At 48.1% G+C, this 17,617-nt stretch overlaps 9 protein-coding genes across 9 annotated transcripts; 6 read left to right on the top strand and 3 right to left on the bottom strand.

Annotated features, from left to right (window-relative positions):
• Nucleotides 1-84: 84 nt before the first annotated feature.
• On the top strand, nucleotides 85-1,006 carry N7518_002202 (CXXC motif containing zinc binding protein; the record flags this gene model as incomplete). Its single annotated transcript, XM_057183130.1, has 5 exons — nucleotides 85-119; nucleotides 269-383; nucleotides 457-522; nucleotides 677-799; nucleotides 866-1,006. The coding sequence occupies 5 exons, from the start codon at nucleotides 85-87 to the stop codon at nucleotides 1,004-1,006; spliced, it is 480 nt and encodes a 159-aa protein (XP_057044580.1).
• A 521-nt stretch (nucleotides 1,007-1,527) lies between these two features.
• Nucleotides 1,528-2,086, top strand: N7518_002201 (small nuclear ribonucleoprotein F; the record flags this gene model as incomplete). Its single annotated transcript, XM_057183129.1, has 4 exons — nucleotides 1,528-1,533; nucleotides 1,628-1,665; nucleotides 1,780-1,935; nucleotides 2,020-2,086. The coding sequence occupies 4 exons, from the start codon at nucleotides 1,528-1,530 to the stop codon at nucleotides 2,084-2,086; spliced, it is 267 nt and encodes an 88-aa protein (XP_057044579.1).
• Nucleotides 2,087-4,069: 1,983 nt separating this feature from the next.
• On the top strand, nucleotides 4,070-4,318 carry N7518_002200 (uncharacterized protein; the record flags this gene model as incomplete). Its single annotated transcript, XM_057183128.1, has 1 exon — nucleotides 4,070-4,318. The coding sequence occupies one exon, from the start codon at nucleotides 4,070-4,072 to the stop codon at nucleotides 4,316-4,318; it is 249 nt and encodes an 82-aa protein (XP_057044578.1).
• Nucleotides 4,319-5,579: 1,261 nt separating this feature from the next.
• Nucleotides 5,580-6,602, bottom strand: N7518_002199 (RTA1 domain-containing protein; the record flags this gene model as incomplete). Its single annotated transcript, XM_057183127.1, has 4 exons — nucleotides 5,580-5,995; nucleotides 6,068-6,293; nucleotides 6,350-6,372; nucleotides 6,443-6,602. 4 exons carry the CDS (start codon nucleotides 6,600-6,602, stop codon nucleotides 5,580-5,582), a joined length of 825 nt encoding a protein of 274 aa, XP_057044577.1.
• A 1,284-nt stretch (nucleotides 6,603-7,886) lies between these two features.
• Nucleotides 7,887-8,350, top strand: N7518_002198 (DASH complex subunit DAD1; the record flags this gene model as incomplete). The annotated part of the gene is made up of 3 exons (XM_057183126.1): nucleotides 7,887-7,982; nucleotides 8,052-8,114; nucleotides 8,165-8,350. 3 exons carry the CDS (start codon nucleotides 7,887-7,889, stop codon nucleotides 8,348-8,350), a joined length of 345 nt encoding a protein of 114 aa, XP_057044576.1.
• A 611-nt stretch (nucleotides 8,351-8,961) lies between these two features.
• Nucleotides 8,962-9,939, bottom strand: N7518_002197 (Rho4-like protein; the record flags this gene model as incomplete). The annotated part of the gene is made up of 3 exons (XM_057183125.1): nucleotides 8,962-9,342; nucleotides 9,399-9,602; nucleotides 9,655-9,939. The coding sequence occupies 3 exons, from the start codon at nucleotides 9,937-9,939 to the stop codon at nucleotides 8,962-8,964; spliced, it is 870 nt and encodes a 289-aa protein (XP_057044575.1).
• Nucleotides 9,940-11,306: 1,367 nt separating this feature from the next.
• Nucleotides 11,307-13,130, top strand: N7518_002196 (phosphatase PAP2 family protein; the record flags this gene model as incomplete). The annotated part of the gene is made up of 5 exons (XM_057183124.1): nucleotides 11,307-11,361; nucleotides 11,436-11,652; nucleotides 11,718-12,479; nucleotides 12,538-13,007; nucleotides 13,063-13,130. 5 exons carry the CDS (start codon nucleotides 11,307-11,309, stop codon nucleotides 13,128-13,130), a joined length of 1,572 nt encoding a protein of 523 aa, XP_057044574.1.
• Nucleotides 13,131-13,933: 803 nt separating this feature from the next.
• Nucleotides 13,934-15,376, top strand: N7518_002195 (SUMO protease ULP1; the record flags this gene model as incomplete). The annotated part of the gene is made up of 2 exons (XM_057183123.1): nucleotides 13,934-14,072; nucleotides 14,127-15,376. The coding sequence occupies 2 exons, from the start codon at nucleotides 13,934-13,936 to the stop codon at nucleotides 15,374-15,376; spliced, it is 1,389 nt and encodes a 462-aa protein (XP_057044573.1).
• Nucleotides 15,377-16,065: 689 nt separating this feature from the next.
• On the bottom strand, nucleotides 16,066-17,415 carry N7518_002194 (glycoside hydrolase family 16 protein; the record flags this gene model as incomplete). The annotated part of the gene is made up of 1 exon (XM_057183122.1): nucleotides 16,066-17,415. The coding sequence occupies one exon, from the start codon at nucleotides 17,413-17,415 to the stop codon at nucleotides 16,066-16,068; it is 1,350 nt and encodes a 449-aa protein (XP_057044572.1).
• Nucleotides 17,416-17,617: the final 202 nt, after the last annotated feature.

Below are 17,617 nucleotides of genomic sequence, written 5' to 3'. Positions count from 1 at the left end.
CCATCTCCACCCCGCATCACCTACAGAGAGGATCTTGACTTCAGCCATCACACCTCAAGATCAACTTTACTTCGCAAGCCAAAAATGCTCACTCTTTCAGTCGAAGCTCAGATGGAGGGGTAAGTGCTCCTTCCTTACGTGCTGGATTATTGAGCCTTTTCAGGTGCCTGGATCTCCCCGCACTGCACTCCAATTCCAGGAACGTCGCGCGGGCAGATCCTTTCAGACATCGTTATCAAAGAGTCAAAAAGCTGATATGATGATACAGCGTCACTGCCCTTCAGCCCACCGACACCGAGGAAAATCCCTACTTCTACACTTTCCGAGTGCAATGTACCTCCTGCCACGAGACGCACCCTAACTGGGTCAGCTTCAACCGTTTCGTACGTGGATTAATTACATCCTGCTCTCCATTTCGCCACGATTGAATGGTTTACTAACTGGATTGATGTATAGGAGGAACACGAGATCCCTGGTAGCCGCGGCGAGGCTAATTTTGTGTGGAAGTGCCGACTTTGCACGGTAAGCGAGCTATTTCTTCCAACCCAATAGCCGGAAAGGGTTTCTTTCCCTCTTTCTTGCGATACTCATCAATCTCAGTTCCACTCCGCTTCGTTGACATGAATCATTTGGTCTTCTCGGCTTTTCCATGATCACACAGCTAACAGCCACATAGAAAACCCACACTGCCTCCGTCATTAGCGGACCTAAGCCCTATGAGGTCCAGGAAAAGCAAAAGGCCCAGAAGATCCTCGAAATCGATTGCCGTGGCCTCGAGTTCATTGAGTTCAAGCCCGACGTGAGTAAATCCCGAATTCACCAGAATTCACATAGGTAGTTTCATGTGCTGACGAAGATAATCCAGGGTGAATGGGAAGCCAAGGCTATCGAGTCCACTACTACTTTCTCCGGCATTGACCTTATGGAGGGTGAGTGGTATGACTACGACGAGAAGAAGGGTGAGGAAGTCAGCATCAAGGAAATCACCTGGACCGTTGGCCGCTAAGCGGAGATCTACTTCGCGATGAGATTTCCAGGGGCCGACATCTACGAACTTTTGATGAACGCTGATTCTTTTTTTTTCCATTGTATTATTACTGGTGTCTGTGGGAGCTTAGTCTTGGAGGCTGTGATGGGAACAGGGGCGCGGAGCATGCTGAAAATGAGAGATACACCAATGATGAGAAAACGAGCCATAACATGAATTTCATTCCTTTCACGTAGCTCTAAGGAGTTAATGCAGGGTATTCACCTAAAGCTGTAAAAATCATCATGTCGATTGTCAATCCAAGCACTTTTATGCAGAGGGCGGTGAAGAGACAAGGGCGGTAATTGGCCATCTATCACCGCCTTGTTCAGCTTACCTGGGCACATTTTCGCGATCTCGCCGACCCCGATGTCAACGCAGTTAACAACACGACAAGCACGATCAACCAACGAAGCAATAGATCTTGATTGGGACTTTGCTATCATCATATCCTGAATACTACTCCATCTCAACCAGCCAGGAACTCTTCTCGAGTCACAATGAGTGTCCGTCTTTCCCCCCTCAAGCTCTGCCCGCTTTCAAGCTCAAGATCCCGCGCGCTATTCCCATGTGTTCAATTGCTAACCTGCTATTTTACAGTTCCAACCGCTTAACCCCCGTCCCTTCCTCCAGGCTCGGTATGCGACTCACCCCACCCTAGTCCAAGCAGCCCAAGCAGCATACCTTTCGAGATATTCGCACATATGCATTGTTGCTATTAAGACACCTTGCTAACCTACATATCTCTACAGCGTGGGCACCGAAGTCCTCATCCGCCTCAAGTGGGGCCAGACCGAATACAAGGGCACTCTCGAGAGCATCGATTCATACATGAACGTCCTGCTGCGCGACACACAAGAGTTTATCGACGGCAAGCCGACTGGTGCATTGGGCTTGGTTCTGATTAGGTATGCGATGCGCGCTTCCATTGGTTTAGCGTCGGACTGGATACCTACGATTCGAGCTTGGCTAACTCTCTTTCTTTCCCACAGATGCAACAACATTCTCTGGATGGGCTCGGCCAACGCAATCGAGATGACGGACATGGAATTTAAATAATTTGTCGCATACCCTGGAATGGCGATGCGATGCAGTGCGGTACATGAGGGGTGCTGGGAGTGATGGTTGTTCCTATGTGTCTGGGAGTGATCCGCTACATACATTTTTAGCTGAAGTTATGGCGTTCAAGAACGGAAAAGGACTTTTTATTGATGACAGTTGACCTCGGGAACCTGGTAGAATGAGACTATCACACTTCACTTACCCCGACATAAGCGTTATGTTATGTTGACTCTACGCAGTTGTTACTGCCTAATTTGTTCTTTTTCCAGATCAAAAGCTATCTCTTTCTCTTCTTCCTTTCTCTATTTGTCTTTCCTCGCATCCGTGGACACTTCTTCGGTCGGAGAAACATACCATCTTGATCGGAAAGTGTGTGCTTCGCTGCTTTGGAGCAGTGTATTTGGCGCAGTGGGACTCACTGTTCCATTGAATGAGTAGGCTACTCGGTGTGTGCCACAGGTCTGCTACACCCGCCTGACACCAGATCTTACCGAGTCTACTAGGCTTGTTGGACACTCGGGTGTGTGTTCTGTTGGGCGAGTCTGCTCGACCATCAACGAGTATGACGGTGTATTATGGCGACAACATCTCCGGTTACTCCCATCTTGCTGTTCACCCAGAGGCACCGGTGAGAAAAAGGGGGACCACAGACTAAATACAATAGGCATCGCCACATTTCGAATGTACGTGTACGCCGGTGCACTGAAGGAGTGACACTATGGCCAGGGGCGATCGGTTTCTCGACAGAAAATAGTAGCTCCAGGTACTGCTCTTATTCGTATTTCGCGGACTGAGTATAGTCTCCATCCCCGATGGACATCCCATTCATTCGTAGAGATAACTGTATCGAATAGTCCGCACAGTCCGCTCGACGGCCCGGTTGACATTCCGGGCACAGCCCTGAGCAATCTCCATTGGGGCGAATCCACCTACGTATACTCCGTACTGACACCCTTGTCCCTTTTGACGCGTTCCTCTCCTCCTTATGTTGTATGGCACATTTGCCTCATATTATATGAGAATTTGTTGGAAGAGATTCGGATGCGCGGCAGATTGGAGTGGCTAATTGCTGTGGCGGTTCTTTTTATAGAAGACGACGTACCACATGGCGCACATGCATTATATTGACCAATGTACATCATACATACCCGGAGACGATCTCCCATCGACCCATCTACAGTATTTGAGCATCGAAACCCTGATGGAGATTTCATGCCATCGACGTCATGGCGCTTGATGGATGGCATCCACAAAAAGTAAGCTAAGATAAGACGAATAGCGCACAAGGTTATCGTGGCCAGAGTCTAGGGGTTCCTGTCTGTAGAAGGGGAACAGAAGAGAGAATATGATCTTCTTATACCCTAGACCAAATTCGACTCCCCTTGCATCAAATGCTTCTTATATATCTACGAACCATCATGGTTCATCGTGGTTCATCGTCACTCGGACGCCACCAAGTAGCTGCCGATCATCGCCCCGCAGCCCAAACGGACATTGCCCAAACGGGCTTGTGCATCGAAGTATGTGTATCTTGTATACACTTGGCTTGTGGGGTGGAAATGTTGCCTACATGGATAGTACGTACTAGCTTGTACGTGTACTTCTATAAGTATGAAACATCCCAAATATCCCAAAGAAATCACGCTCTGATAGTCCACAAATCTTATAGTTCGACCCCACTGATCTTCGGTACAGACATTCACATTTCCTTTTTGGCTGTCGGACGCCGTTACCATTCTTTTATAAAAAAAACTCCCTTCTTTTCTATTTTATTCTCTACTTTACTCTCCTCTGTTCTTCATCCTCCATTCTCTTCAAAACTTGAAACACTCAATTCTCCAGTCTGCAGTTTCATCTCGCGCTTGAACCTACACAAAACTATACGTCCTCGTGACCTCCTCTGGATTTCCCTCTACTTTGGAATTCGAAATCATACCTCTCCCTCCTCCACCAGCGCAAAGAATAAAAATACTCTACACAATGCGTGATACACCCTCCAAGTTCATCGAGATCCTTGATCCCAAGGACTCTCGACGTATGTCTGACGCCGACGTCCGCCTCGAGGATGTCCTCGCCGACCATGAAGCAACCATCAACAACCGAGCCCGTTCCTCTACACAAACATCAACAAAACCAGAAAAATCCCCGTCTCGGAGGAACTCGACATCCCCGACGCCGCGCTGGAAACGGTTGAGCAATATCCTCGCGCAACCTCGCCGGCACTCTTAAGCACGTACACCCCCGCCTGCAATGATATGGCTCAGTCATACTATACTCCACTCTACTATATGTCTCAGGCACATATTCAGACTTGGGTGGGCAATACCCGAACACATTTCTTGCCATGTGAAAATGAGAGCAAAAACAAAAAACCAAAAAATTGCAAAAGATTTTATTTTACGGATTCACGACTCGACTATCGGGTTTGAGCCTGTGTTTCGTGCCCGGGGCACTGTGACATGAACCGAGAACTGTGGATTGCAAATGAGATTACGAATTGAAATGATACGAAATGATGTGCGCGACAATGTTACCTTGCTATTCGGGTGTTATCAAGCGTTTGGCCTCGGACTGCTTTTTGATCTGCTCTGCTGGCGCTGGTCCGGTTAAAAAGGGCACAAGATTTTGCCCTGCTTTAACGATTTGATCAGTGCACGTTGTCTAGGGTTTGGATTTGGATTGGTCCTTTGGCACATGTATAGAAACTAAGGAAGAACGCGAACGGTCTGAGACCTACCTTTGTCTTTTGCCTTTTTCTTCCGTCTATTATTCGCTTCTTGTTATTACAACTTCCTTTGCTTCGCTACTACTTTTCCCTGCCGCTTGTAGCCATAGCACCTTGCATAGCCGATGTAGTAAACCATAAACCATAACTACATTTGGCCCGAAATCTTCCTATGAAGCGACAGTAACCGAAATTCTATTTGACCCGGTTGTTTGTTCTTGAACTTTGTACCTGGCAAATATTAAATCCGGCGGGGTCTTAGCTTTGACATATTCACTACCTGTCAGGCTTGTAGCATGTACAGGATAGGTACCAGTGGACCCTGGACCCCCAGAGTGGAACATTCGTTAAGCTAATAAAAGCACTTTGCTAGAAAAATCTCAGAGAGTTAGGAACGCATAGCCGGAATAGCTCTTACCCTTTTTCCCTTGTCTAGCACAACAGCTCTTCGTGTTAGGGGATACGACTCGCGACTTGGTACTGTTTCGGCCTCTGTCCCTGCGCCGGACCATTCGGACCTTCGAGCCTAGACCAAATCCCGTACATGTAGAGCTATACGAGAGACCTGCGGTTTGGAATCTGAATTCAAGTTGGAAAGAGAACTGTAGCAAAACGAACAGAGAATGTCGGACAGACTTCGGGACTAAGACCTCACATTTGTATGGACTCTGGCTCGGTCTATCAAGATTATAATTTACATCACTTCGGTACAGGTTGAGTCAGTCTGATTGAATATCCCCGGGGATTTCCCGGCAGTCGTCTCAATCATCCAATCAGCTCTGTCCCATATCCGCCTTTCCTCCCTTCCATCAACCTGCTAATCTCGGCCGGATGCACCACGTTAAACGCGGCCATTACCAGCACCATAAGAGCGGCATCGAAAATATAACTCCAGAATTCATGCTGGAGCAATGTCCCGCTACTTCCCTGGTTGTACTCGATGTACCGGAAGATGGAACGGACGAAAATCAGCAGACTGCCGATGTATAACACGGTCTGGTGCCTTTTCCAGGGGACTTCGTGCTGTTGTAGCACTCTTGACCGGTTTTTCACAAGCTTGACGTGGAAAATGATGCTGGTGATTATGAAGAGGCCGAAAAAGATAATTTGGATAATCAACCCGACTTTGATTACATTTCCGCCTTTTTCTGCTGTGCTGGCTTTGACGAGCATCCCGGCTCCTGCATTGTTGGAATATATCGTTAGTTAATCGGGAGATGCAAGATTCGCACATACGTCGGGGGACGTCTTACCTCCTGCCTGAACAAGAAATGATATCACGTCTCCAACCACAAAGATCTTCGTCAACCACGAACGTCGGATTGGTGACAAGTGTTCTCCACCAGTGACAATCATGATCCGGCCAAGTTCCATATAAATACTTGCAGCGAGCAGTGACGGCGCGACGAGGATAAAAATGGCTTGTATGGCAAGAGGGGGAATGGTATAATTCGGGTATTGCTTGGAAGAAACGAGACGCTAGAGCTGTGAGCATATTCCCTCTTTCGCTTGATCGAGTATCGAGATTGGCTTACAGCTATATATCCAACAATCTCAACTGCAGAAAACCTGTGTTAAAAAAGAACTGGAAAAGGCCCGAAGAAAGGGTTCATTGGGCTGGTACTCACATATTCCTCCGAATATAAAAGGAAGGAAGAACCAAGTCCGACCACGGAACACTTGCCAACAATGCAGGAGGGTTAAGATCCCAAATAGGCCAATGAATATCACGGCAGCTGGTATTGACGGTATGTAGTCATATTCTCCCATATACTTGACTTCAACCATTGTGTCGTTGAGCGTGTTGTCTAAACCTATTAGAAACCAAATTTAACAGGGCCTGCACACAGTAATGGACACTTATATATCACCATTTTCAGGGGATTTCCAAACCTAATCCTAAACGCTGAAGCCTATTATATTTTTGGATATATAAACTCAAGACATCTGAACGTTATATAGTTCGTACGACATTCCCGACTGAAGTTGTCGTCTGATTCTCTCCGAAGTCCTCGTTTATTGTACTAAGCCCAACTATCACACACAGTACGAATGTGATAAAATTATTACCTTCTCGAACTTTGTTTGAAGTTCCCGATTTGACAACCTCACGGAGCTTGCTGTATCCGAGTCTCCACAAATTGCCCTGCGCCTCTATATACTTGTGGGCCTCTCCATGTCACCCCTTTCCAATGCCGCGGCGCTAAGTCTCGGAATGAATGCATCAGGCATAAGCACATCTTCTGCCCACGTTATGCCAAGTTATGCTGACGATGCACACCGGCCTCCGTGTGGCTTATGCGTAAGTCGAGAACTCGGATGTAACTATACGGCGCTTCCTTTGACCCCTAAGCCTTCTTCTTACCATAAGTAGATAGAGATGATAATCCTTGCTCTTGATTGCGGGCCACTAAGCTGCAGGATATGGTATTATATCAACGGTTGCATCGCGTGATACTATCAGAGAGATGAAATAGATGGAATATTTTGGCGCCTTCATACAATTATTGATATGGTCTACATTTATACATTTGTACCCGGGGTAGCCTGTTGTTTCTCAGAATAAGAATTTATCAGGCTCGCTCGAAGACATCATAAAGATGTGTGCTCTCTTGGAAGGATGCCTTTCTTCTCTGGTAGAAAGGAGTCAAACCGAGGACAATGCACACGTCTTCAAGGACCAGAACGCCAGAAATCGTCCAGGAGAAATAAAGAATCAGTGTTCAGTTTTAATCATATAGATTTCAGAGACGAGTCCGGGGATTTGGTAGAGTGTCACATACAAGATGGAAGTAGATCGCCATTTCCATACATATCTATCTCTTATCAAATCTGCCCCACATCAACCTCATCTCAAATTGTCCAACTGCAACGACTGTGACCGCGACTGTAACTGTGAAGTGACTCCAATTGGAGATTCCCCTGCAAAAATCCGCGTCTAGTCAAAAATCCAACGCCAAGGAATCATCCGCGACGCTCCCCGAAACCCCGACCGCCGCGTCTTTGAGCACAACGTGAACGTGCCAAGTCTTGCCATTCCTCATCGCCATCTGGTCTTCAGAAGCCAAAAAAATGGCCTGGCTCCAGCAGACACCAGGCTCTGGCGGTCGCGCGTCCCCAACAGTCTTTGAGCAGCAGCGCGAGGAACTCGTCCGAGAGATCGCAGTGGTATGTACCAATATCTACGAACTTCCCACCTTATCAGCCGCCGCAACCGATGCTAATTTATTCGCGCAGGGTATGGAGCAAGTACTTCAAAACATCAACCGTCTGAATCGGAATTTGGAGAGTGTTATTGCGGTAAGGTTCACCACCCGGACAGGGAGAGCATCTACTAATGGTATTATTAGGTGGGCAATGAATTTGGATCTGTGGAAGCTCTCTGGTCCCAGTTTGAGAATTTCATGGGCCGGCCTGAAGAACAAGGCGAGGAGGCTGGCAATGGCAATGCGAAGCGGAAGGTTAGTGGGGAGAGTGATGCGAGTAAGTCGGGAATAAAGCGTGAAGACGAGGGTGACTCGACAGCCATGCCGTGATGGTTTGTTTTACATTTTGGTCTGCATGACGGGTCTCGGCGTCGGGCTGTTTTGTTTCTTTTTTCTTTCTCTTTTCTTAGATACCATTCAAAATTCCAGTTAGATTCCCGGGGGAAATATATACGAATCATACGGGGAAGGCATTAATAAACACAATAGGTCAAATGTATTGTTTAGTAACACATAGGACGTCGCTTTCGCCAACAGAACATATCAGATAACACAAACGAGAACACCGGTCCCATGCATGCCAATGGAAAACGGCTAAGACCCGAGTCATGAGAGACATCAAATGGAACGAGGGGGACAAGGGTCATGACAAAGGCCAAAAAAAGGAAATAAGCGGGGAACAAAGGTGAAATAAAAGAAACAGCCTCCAGCAAAAATAAAAAGAATCGAGATCATTGTAAGGGCCGCGCAGCGTATCGATACAACAGAGAAGGGTTTGGAAAGTCATGTCTAGCTTTGTCCAGCTTGCGGCGACATGTCACATACACAGGCGAGCGGGCAAGCAAGCCGACGAAGCAACCAGGCTTGTGGTCCGGCCAAGAGAGAAAAAAAGGTCAAAGGATGTCGAGAATAAGAGGAAATACAGATAGAGTAGAATCAATCTACAGAATCTTGCAAGTGCGCTTCTTAATCTTCTTGCCGGGGCGGGGGCCTCCACCCCCTGAAGGCACGGCACTGGCGCGATTGTTGCGGTTATTACGGCCAGCCGGTTGCGGGGCTATCCAGCCTTGTTCTTCGATCGAGATGGCCGAGTCAACGGCCTTGGCGAAGACCTCGTCCACGCCGCGCATCTCCTTGCTACTGCATTCGGCGTATGTTGCTCCCATCCGTTGGGCGACATTTTCGCCTTGCTCTGGTGTGATGGGTGTCAGGCCTTGTGTCTTGAGGAGTTCAATGCAGGTTCGCTTATTGCGCAAGTCGGACTTCAAGCCAACGAGAATAATCGGTGTGGTGGGACAGAAGTGCAGAACCTCGGGATACCACTAAAAGGAGGGATGTTAGACAAATCGAGCAAAGATATTCCATTTTGAGGACTCACCTTGTCAACAACATTCTCCAATGATGCGGGGCAATCGATAGCGAAGCAGACAAATAGAAGATCAGTCTCGGGGTAGGACAGCGGACGCAAACGATCATATTCCTCCTGTCCAGCAGTATCCCAGAGGGCTAATTCAACGGTCTTGCCAGAAGCCCGATGTGTCGTTTGGGTAATATAGTTCTCAAACACCGTGGGGACATATTTCTAAATGATGATCAGCACCAGGGACACATCTTTCCTCGTAGGCCGAACGTACCTCTGGGAAGTAACCCTGGGAATAGCTGATCAACAGACAGGTCTTGCCACATCCGCCATCGCCCACCACTACAAACTTTTTTGAGAATGAGGGCGGCTGAGTGATATTTGTCGCCTCGGACATCCGTCCACTGGAGACACTGGTGTTGGTGCTGGCCGTGCCGTGACTGACTCGGATGCTGTCGCTGCGCGTACGACTGTGACGAGGTGTCAAAGATGGAGGAGGGGTAACGAGAGAGCGACGGCGCGATGCTGCATTGTATTGGTCTTCGTACATAGCACTCATGATGCAGGGATAGGGGTTGGACCTTGGGAATGTCCCTCGTTTGTAATGTGATACAGAGGAAAACGGCGTTGTGTAAAGTCTGATAGGGAAGAGATGATATGGAATGAGATGTAGGAGGGAAAAAGAGGAGAAGATAGATCTCAAAATGATCTAGAGGATCGATAGAGCAAGAGGGTCTGGCGAGACCTGTGAAACCGTGAAACCCGTGTTTACCCCCCTGGGCTACCATAGCAACGGCCGTCCCTCCATGACGCCAGGGCTCCGCTTCCCACGATTCAAGGCCTCTATATCCTGTATTCTGACATTGACTGGTTTATCTTGATCCTGTTTTGGGTTTGACTCCGCTAATATATTCCATGTTCCCCACTGTTCAGCTGTGGCATATCCAAGTTTGTGGTTATACAAGTTTATCTGAAGTCATGTGATTTGTAGATATTTCAAACATCACTCTCTTTCTTCTACCTTGGGTAGTATAAGTTATATTACAACTTATATTGTGTCTAGTATAGATCTGGAGAAGGGTTGTAAATCCGAGCATTTAATTGGAAATCTTGTGGTGAAGCCATATAATAGAATAGAAACTAAAAACTCACTAACTCTGCATGTCATCTTCGGAGAAGACCGACGTCCCGTGCTAAACAGCCTCCAAGGTACGAGAGTTGACTTTATATACTATTATTATTAAATTATATTTCTTGGCTTTATCTCTCTCTCTCCGAGGAGATGTCAATCAGAGTATATCAAACTTGGAAAGGCAAGAGGATCCTCACAGCACAAGCTAAGAGCCACATAGTATGTACGGAGTAGCATCACCAGGTAATGAACAAAATAGTTCATAAACCAGTTGAAAATAGCAAGTACGTATAACATAGACAATTAAAATCTAGATCAGAACGATTTGACATGTATTTGGCGACCTCAAGGACTATCCAGATGGGTATACATTAGAAAACATATATTCGACATAAATATGTATTTCACGCTGTACTTCGTACTCCGTACTCTGTACAGAATATAGGTCTACAAATGAGAGACTCTATGCCAAGATCAAATACAAATTAGTAAAAATCGATGCCTCGGACTCCGTATATACTCCGTTAGAGCATCCCCGGGGCCAGCCCCAATGCAAAATGACTAAGCACACATGGGCATCAGGGGTTTGAGCCGCGGATGATCTCCCCGTCCACTTTGGAGGATTCAACCTCGAGTTTCTCGATTATATCATTTTCTTCGATCCAACTTCAATTCGCTCCTTATGTTCTGATCCCTATACCCCTCAACCTTTTAAACGGACTGGCAGGCAGCGGCCTGTCCATTCCATGGAATCCATTCGATTGCGACATTGTCTGAATCGATAACACTGCATCATGGGCACGAGCAAGAAAGACCAGCCCGATGCTGGGCTGAAGAGTCTGAATCACTGTATGTGATTGGTTCCATCTCTATCCACCTGTGGCCTATCGCGATGTCCTAACCCTCGCACGTCTGCCACATAGATTCGAACCGATTGCCCCTCTGGCGGTATTGGCCGCGACAAAAGCTCATCCCATTGATCCGGTATGAGACGCCATATTTGGCTTGGGTACAGGAGAAAGTCCGCACGCCCACTCTCGACTCGTATTTCGCATTCACGGCCAACCTCGGTACCCACACGTTCTTCATGGTCTTCTTACCCTTCCTATTCTGGTGTGGCTCTCCCAGTATGGGTCGCGGGTACGTTTTCTTTCTGAAATTGGAAGCGCAAGTGGGAGTCTGTGGCTGATAATGATCGTCTACAGATTAGTACACATCTTAGCATCAGGCGTCTTTTGGAGCGGCTTCCTCAAAGACCTACTCTGTCTTCCTCGCCCTCTGTCCCCGCCACTCCAGCGAATCACCATGTCCGGTTCTGCAGCCCTGGAATATGGTTTCCCATCGACACATTCCACCAACGCTGTTTCGGTTGCGGTTTATGCTTTAGCCCTGCTTGGTTCACCCGATTCAACTCTCGGCACGCAGGTCACCCTCTTACTCCAAGCCGTCACCTACATCTATGTCGTGTCCATTGTATTGGGTCGACTGTATTGCGGAATGCATGGGATGCTCGACTGTGTTGTTGGTTGTGCTATGGGTGCCGCCATCGGGCTCATACAGTTTCATTACGGACCTGCCTTTGAGGAATTCATTTTGTCCGCCTCGCCGAAGGAAATTTCATTGCTGGGACTTCTCATCATATTTCTCGTCCGCATCCACCCGGAGCCGGCAGATGATTGCCCGTGCTTCGACGATAGTGTTGCATTTGCAGGCGTCATGCTGGGCGTGGATGTGTCTTCATGGCACTTCGCCGATATCTGGGTGGGTTATCCGTCTGGATCAATTCCCTACGATCTGGCGACAGTGGGTTGGATTAAGACTGTCATTCGTCTTTTCATGGGCGTTTTGTGCGTGTTTGCTTGGAGAATTGCAACAAAGCCCGCTCTGCTGCGCATTCTGCCACCTATCTTCCGGACTCTGGAGAAGCTCGGGCTTTTGCTCCCTCGACGTTTCTTCACTACTGCATCGTAAGTTCGAATTCGACTGTACTTCCCGCCAGTGGACATTATGCTGACCTATCCCTAGGAAATACACCACCGTTCCCTATAACCTAAAGGATCATGATGTTTTTCCGAACTTTTCTGACATCCCAGACATCCTTACCACGATGCGCCATCCCCGCCGCCGAGCCATTTCAATTGGTCCTCAGTCAGAAGCTGATGCGTATGAGACCCTGGCGTACCGAGAGAAACGCCGACGCCAGAGTCAATCTGGGAGCAATCATCCTTCTCCGGTCGCAGAGGATCAAAACAAGCTCAATGGAACACCCGTGCGGCCAAGAAAGACGGCATCACTGGACGATTATGAAGACATGATGGGAAGAGGTAGCCCTAGGTCATCGGCAGCTAATGTGAATTTTGACATTCCGACAACACCTTTCCCCTCGCTAGACATCCAGGCTGGGGAGCGGGATGAACAAGAAGTCTTCTCCCAGATCAAGAAGCCCCGCGTGCGGTACGATGTGGAGGTAGTGACAAAACTAGTTGTATATGCGGGTATGTGAAACCCCTGTATTTTGACACAACCTTTGCTGATATCAGTCCTCATTAGGTATTCCATGGGTGGTCATTGAAGTCGCACCCCTGTTATTCGACCTAATCGGACTTGGAACCCGATAACGAGGTTGAGAAATGTATTGATAAAAGTGCAATTCGCCTTGCAGTCCCTCTTCCCTTACCTCCACTAACTCCTCGGCCTGCTCCTAGCTCAGCAGGCTGTGCTGGAACAGGTCACCTTAAGTATCCTTTACGTTATCCATGTACATACGCATTGAAAGCAATATTCATAGTTGTTATTCGGTCTAGTCAAACATCCTGCTCAAACACAGGTATGAGACTAGCCACATGAACCACGACATATAAGATCTTTAGAGGCAAAGAACAAAGGGCGTTCAAGTGAAGAGTTGTGTACGGAGTAGTGCTCCGTACATATTGTCTCTCTTTGTTTGTATATCATTTTTGTAGGAGTTTCTTTGAATGTTATCCTTCAACTTCTGCTAGATATCGTTCCCTCTTCTCCCTAGTCTCATGTTGCTTTGATGTTTCATCTAATAATTCTTGTGGCAGACTCTATAAACAGCTATCAAAGAGTAGTGAAGTGATCAACGCAACAATGGAGGCTGGGCCGCGGAATATGCGCTGAGTCAGCAGAATGATGAAAGAACCCGGTGCATCGCGTCGGCTCATATTGTTCCCATACCTCTTCCTTTGCGGAGTATTTGCCTTCGATTTTGGGTTTGGGATAGATATTCCAGTCATGCCCAATGATGGATCTTGAAGCCTCGTCTTCATCTACCCGCTCATTCCTCCCTTTTCACGCCCTCAACGTTCGTTCAACTGCCAACCTACTCGAAAGCGCGTCACCGGACGAGTAGATCTTTCTTACTCCCGTCGTTCGAGGTGACTTCAGAGTTCGCAGCAACATGGGTTTCTTCCGCTGGCCTCGATGCAAGCGACGCGTCTCCCCTGCAAAGCCCACGGAGCTCACGGAGCACACGGAGCCCTCTCTCAAGATTCCCAATCCCTTCGAGGCCCTAAAGCCTTCAATTAACGCCCCCGATGGTATGGTGGCCTCTACTTGGAAATGAAAGTCGCATATACTAAACTATAGCCTAGCCTTGGATAACTCTCATTTGCCCATCCCAGGAGCCTTCCCGTTAACTCCTCCCGAATCACCTACACTTGTTGTATCACAAGGCGCGACTATCGAGGAGGAATATATCCCACCGAAGGGATGGGAATTTATGGACATAGATGCTCGCGCAGCACCAGCACTTGTTACGGATCTCGGCATACATCTCCACCCTAGATTACCGCCATATATCCCTCCTCCTCCGAGCGCTAGGCGCATTCCATCGCCGAGACCAACTGAAGCCCCCAAGCCCGTCCAAGATGATCTCATGGACATTGATGACCCGTGGGATCAACAAGCTCGACAAGATGCAAGGGTTCCGCATGGCCCTGTTTCCGCTGTACAGTTGTTTTACGCCAACAGGAGGCCGATTCCTGCCAATCGCATTGCATCTTGGTACGAGGCGGAATTCGAGAGGCGGGAGAAAGAAAGATTAGAGCGGGAGCGCGATCTCCAACGTCCGATCAGAGTGATACCCCAGGGTCAACCCGTACGTCTGATCTCGCCCGAGTGGCTTACCAAACTTCAATGCGCCGTGCAGAGTGGACAAGGACAAGCCGTCGCCACATCATTAGCAGGAGGTAATTTGTACCAGCGGGATATCATCACTTGCATTCGACCTGAGGCCTGGCTCAATGACGAAATCATCAATGCCTACCTTGGTTTACTCGTACATTATCTCCGCCAATCGCATGGGAACCTCGGACCCAGCGATCGGCCGCTCTTTCACACTTTCAACACATTTTTCTACTCCACCCTTCGTGATAAGGGGTATGAGGGCGTGAAACGATGGGCAACTCGGGCCAAGATCGGTGGCCAAGGACTGCTTAATGTCGACACAGTCTTCATCCCTGTACATGAGTCAAGTCATTGGACTCTCATGGTTATTCGACCAGCAGACCGTACAATAGAGTATTTCGACTCTCTGGGATCCCGCGGTCAACGGCAGGTAAAAAATGTCAAGCAATGGCTTCGTGGGGAGCTTGGGCCAAAATACAAAGACGAGGAGTGGACTGTCCTACCGTCGGTCTCTTCTCAGCAAGATAACGGAAGCGACTGTGGTGTCTTCCTCCTAACCAACGCCAAAGCAATTACTGTTGGGGTTGAGCCGACTGCCATTGGCCCAGGCCACATCACACTTCTTCGCAGAAAGATTGTTGCTGAACTCATGAACGGTGGTCTTCACGGCGAGTTTAACCCACGAGACAAAGCAACAGGTGCAGTGTTGCTCTAAATGAACACAAAAGACCAGTTTGTCTATGGCTACAGAAGCATCGCACTTTCGTCGATCTCATGCATTGAAGTTTTCAAACCCTCCTACATAATCTCACATACCTCATCCATCCCCCATCTACATCTATCCATATCAAGCATCCTCATCAAGGCGTTTTCGGTCATCATTACACATTATTTGATATTCGGGCGCGCAAGGCGAACAACACGGGGAAGATGAGAAAAGGACAATGAATTTTCTTTTGGCGCGCTCTTTCTATGTGATGTTTGCAATGAATGATACCCCACGGTCACCACCATTGGTGACTCAGTTGATACAAAGCAGTCCCTTCCTCGTGAACTGGTTTGGTCGTATTCCTTTGTTTTCCTGGTTCTTCTATTTTCCTTTGGGAGGTTTTTTTTATCCTGAATAGCATCTGCTTTCTTATTGTAAAGTCTATGTATTTCTATTGTGTTAGTGTTCTGCTCTTCAATCCGACATCAGGACTAAACACAAGCAATGAGTATCCAAATAGTAATGTTGAGCTCTGGAGCCCTGGAGCATATTAGGTTGACATCTATTTTCTCTGAGAAAACATTCATCTTGTCTAGAACTAGAGGACAGAACACGCAAGCCAGTCGAAACTAGGAATCTAAAACAAAAATATTGAATAAAACTGATAATAATACAAAAATTCTGCCTGAGAAGCCCTAGAGTTGATCAATGTTGCATGGTCTTCGACAGGATTCATGAAGGGGCCTGTTTCTCCACTTCTTTCTTCTGCACTCGCGGCCCTGCCTACCTGGCTTGCACTTTTCGTCCTTTCTATCTGGCTCCAATGGATTCCCATTGCCAAAAGAACCATTCGTGGGAGGGGCCCTTTGATGGCCGCCATGGTTTTGCGAAGGAGACACATAAGGGGCCCTGAAAGCATCAGAAGAACGGTTGTAAACCAGCTCGATGTATTCAATGCCCATGTATATACTGTCGCCAATTCTCATGTCGCCCGTCCAGAGTCCGCCGTCACTCCAAAGATTGAGTACAATCATGCTCTCTAACTCAGGAACTCTGTACGATTTGGCATCCTGTATCTGATTGTTGACATACCACCGTGACATGTCCGAGAGCCAGTCTAGGCGATGCGTGGACCACGTTGTCCATGGGACAGGTATATCGGCAATGGTACTCGCATTGGGAATCTCGTGATCAGCGGCAAAATCATAATCGGGCTGATTAGCATAATGCACGCGATGTGACGGGTCTCGCGTCAAAATCTCAATGTCAGATTCACAGGTTGAATCATGGTAGGTGAAGATGCCAGCACAAGCGCCATCAGGTGGTCTGCCATCACAGAGCGGAATCGTCTTGTTCAAGGGCACGGTGGGATGCCGTTGTGGATCCCGCGGTGGCCATTCTTTATGCTGAGGAGGTTGCGATACGACGGAGCCGGCTGGCAATAATCGCAGCCGGACACGCAGCGAGCACCGGTAGATATTGCGTATGCGAGTCTCGATTTCCGCGGTGGAGGTGTATTCTGAAAAACGAGTGGTACGCAGGACAAGATACGTCGCGTGAGGATTATTCTGGTCCGAGTCCCCGGTGAGGAAGACGTTGTGCTTTGAATTTATCATGAGGACTGGGGCTATGGGGGTGCCTCGACGTTCCCAGTTTTGACTGCTCCAGTCTCTCTCGAATGAGGTTTTGTAGAACAACAGTGATCTGGGGTCCGGGTCTTTCTCATTGTGGACTCCGGGCGAGAGATGGCCATTTTGCGGTTCTTGGCCCTCGGCCTCAGCGTCATCATCCCAGTCCTCGTCGTCATAATCAATGGGCTCCGACAGATTGAGATTGGCGTGTTTCTTCAAATCCACTGCCCGAAAGTCCCAGACCTTGTAGTGCTGGAAATATCCCGGATCAGGCCCGGATATTGTGTAGCAATCGCATCCGTGTGGACGTTTCTTGGCTGGTAACTGCGGCGGTGGTCTGGCAACTAATAAGGCTGATGCTACCGTGCCGAGATAAATCACGGCGATCCCGAAGGACAAAACGTTAGTTTTCATGATGACAATGACAGTCCTGGAGCATTTGATATTCCCAAGGTGGTCCCGGGTGAAGTGAAGGTGAACTCGAAGAATCTTTGACTCGACAGGAAGCCGCGCTGATCGTGGTTTCCTCTTTTGGTCGAGATGTCACGATCAGCAGAATCTGTGGTTTCAGGAAAATACGTCTGCATCTAAGCCTGATAATTTTTCTGAGAGGTGA

The sequence above is a fragment of the Penicillium psychrosexuale genome (assembly GCF_028828465.1).
Source record: "Penicillium psychrosexuale strain IBT 29551 chromosome Unknown utg000002l, whole genome shotgun sequence".
In the NCBI taxonomy this organism is placed as follows: domain Eukaryota; kingdom Fungi; phylum Ascomycota; class Eurotiomycetes; order Eurotiales; family Aspergillaceae; genus Penicillium; species Penicillium psychrosexuale.
The sequence above is the reverse complement of the archived record's forward strand: the minus strand, read 5'-3'. Positions and strand labels throughout refer to the sequence as shown.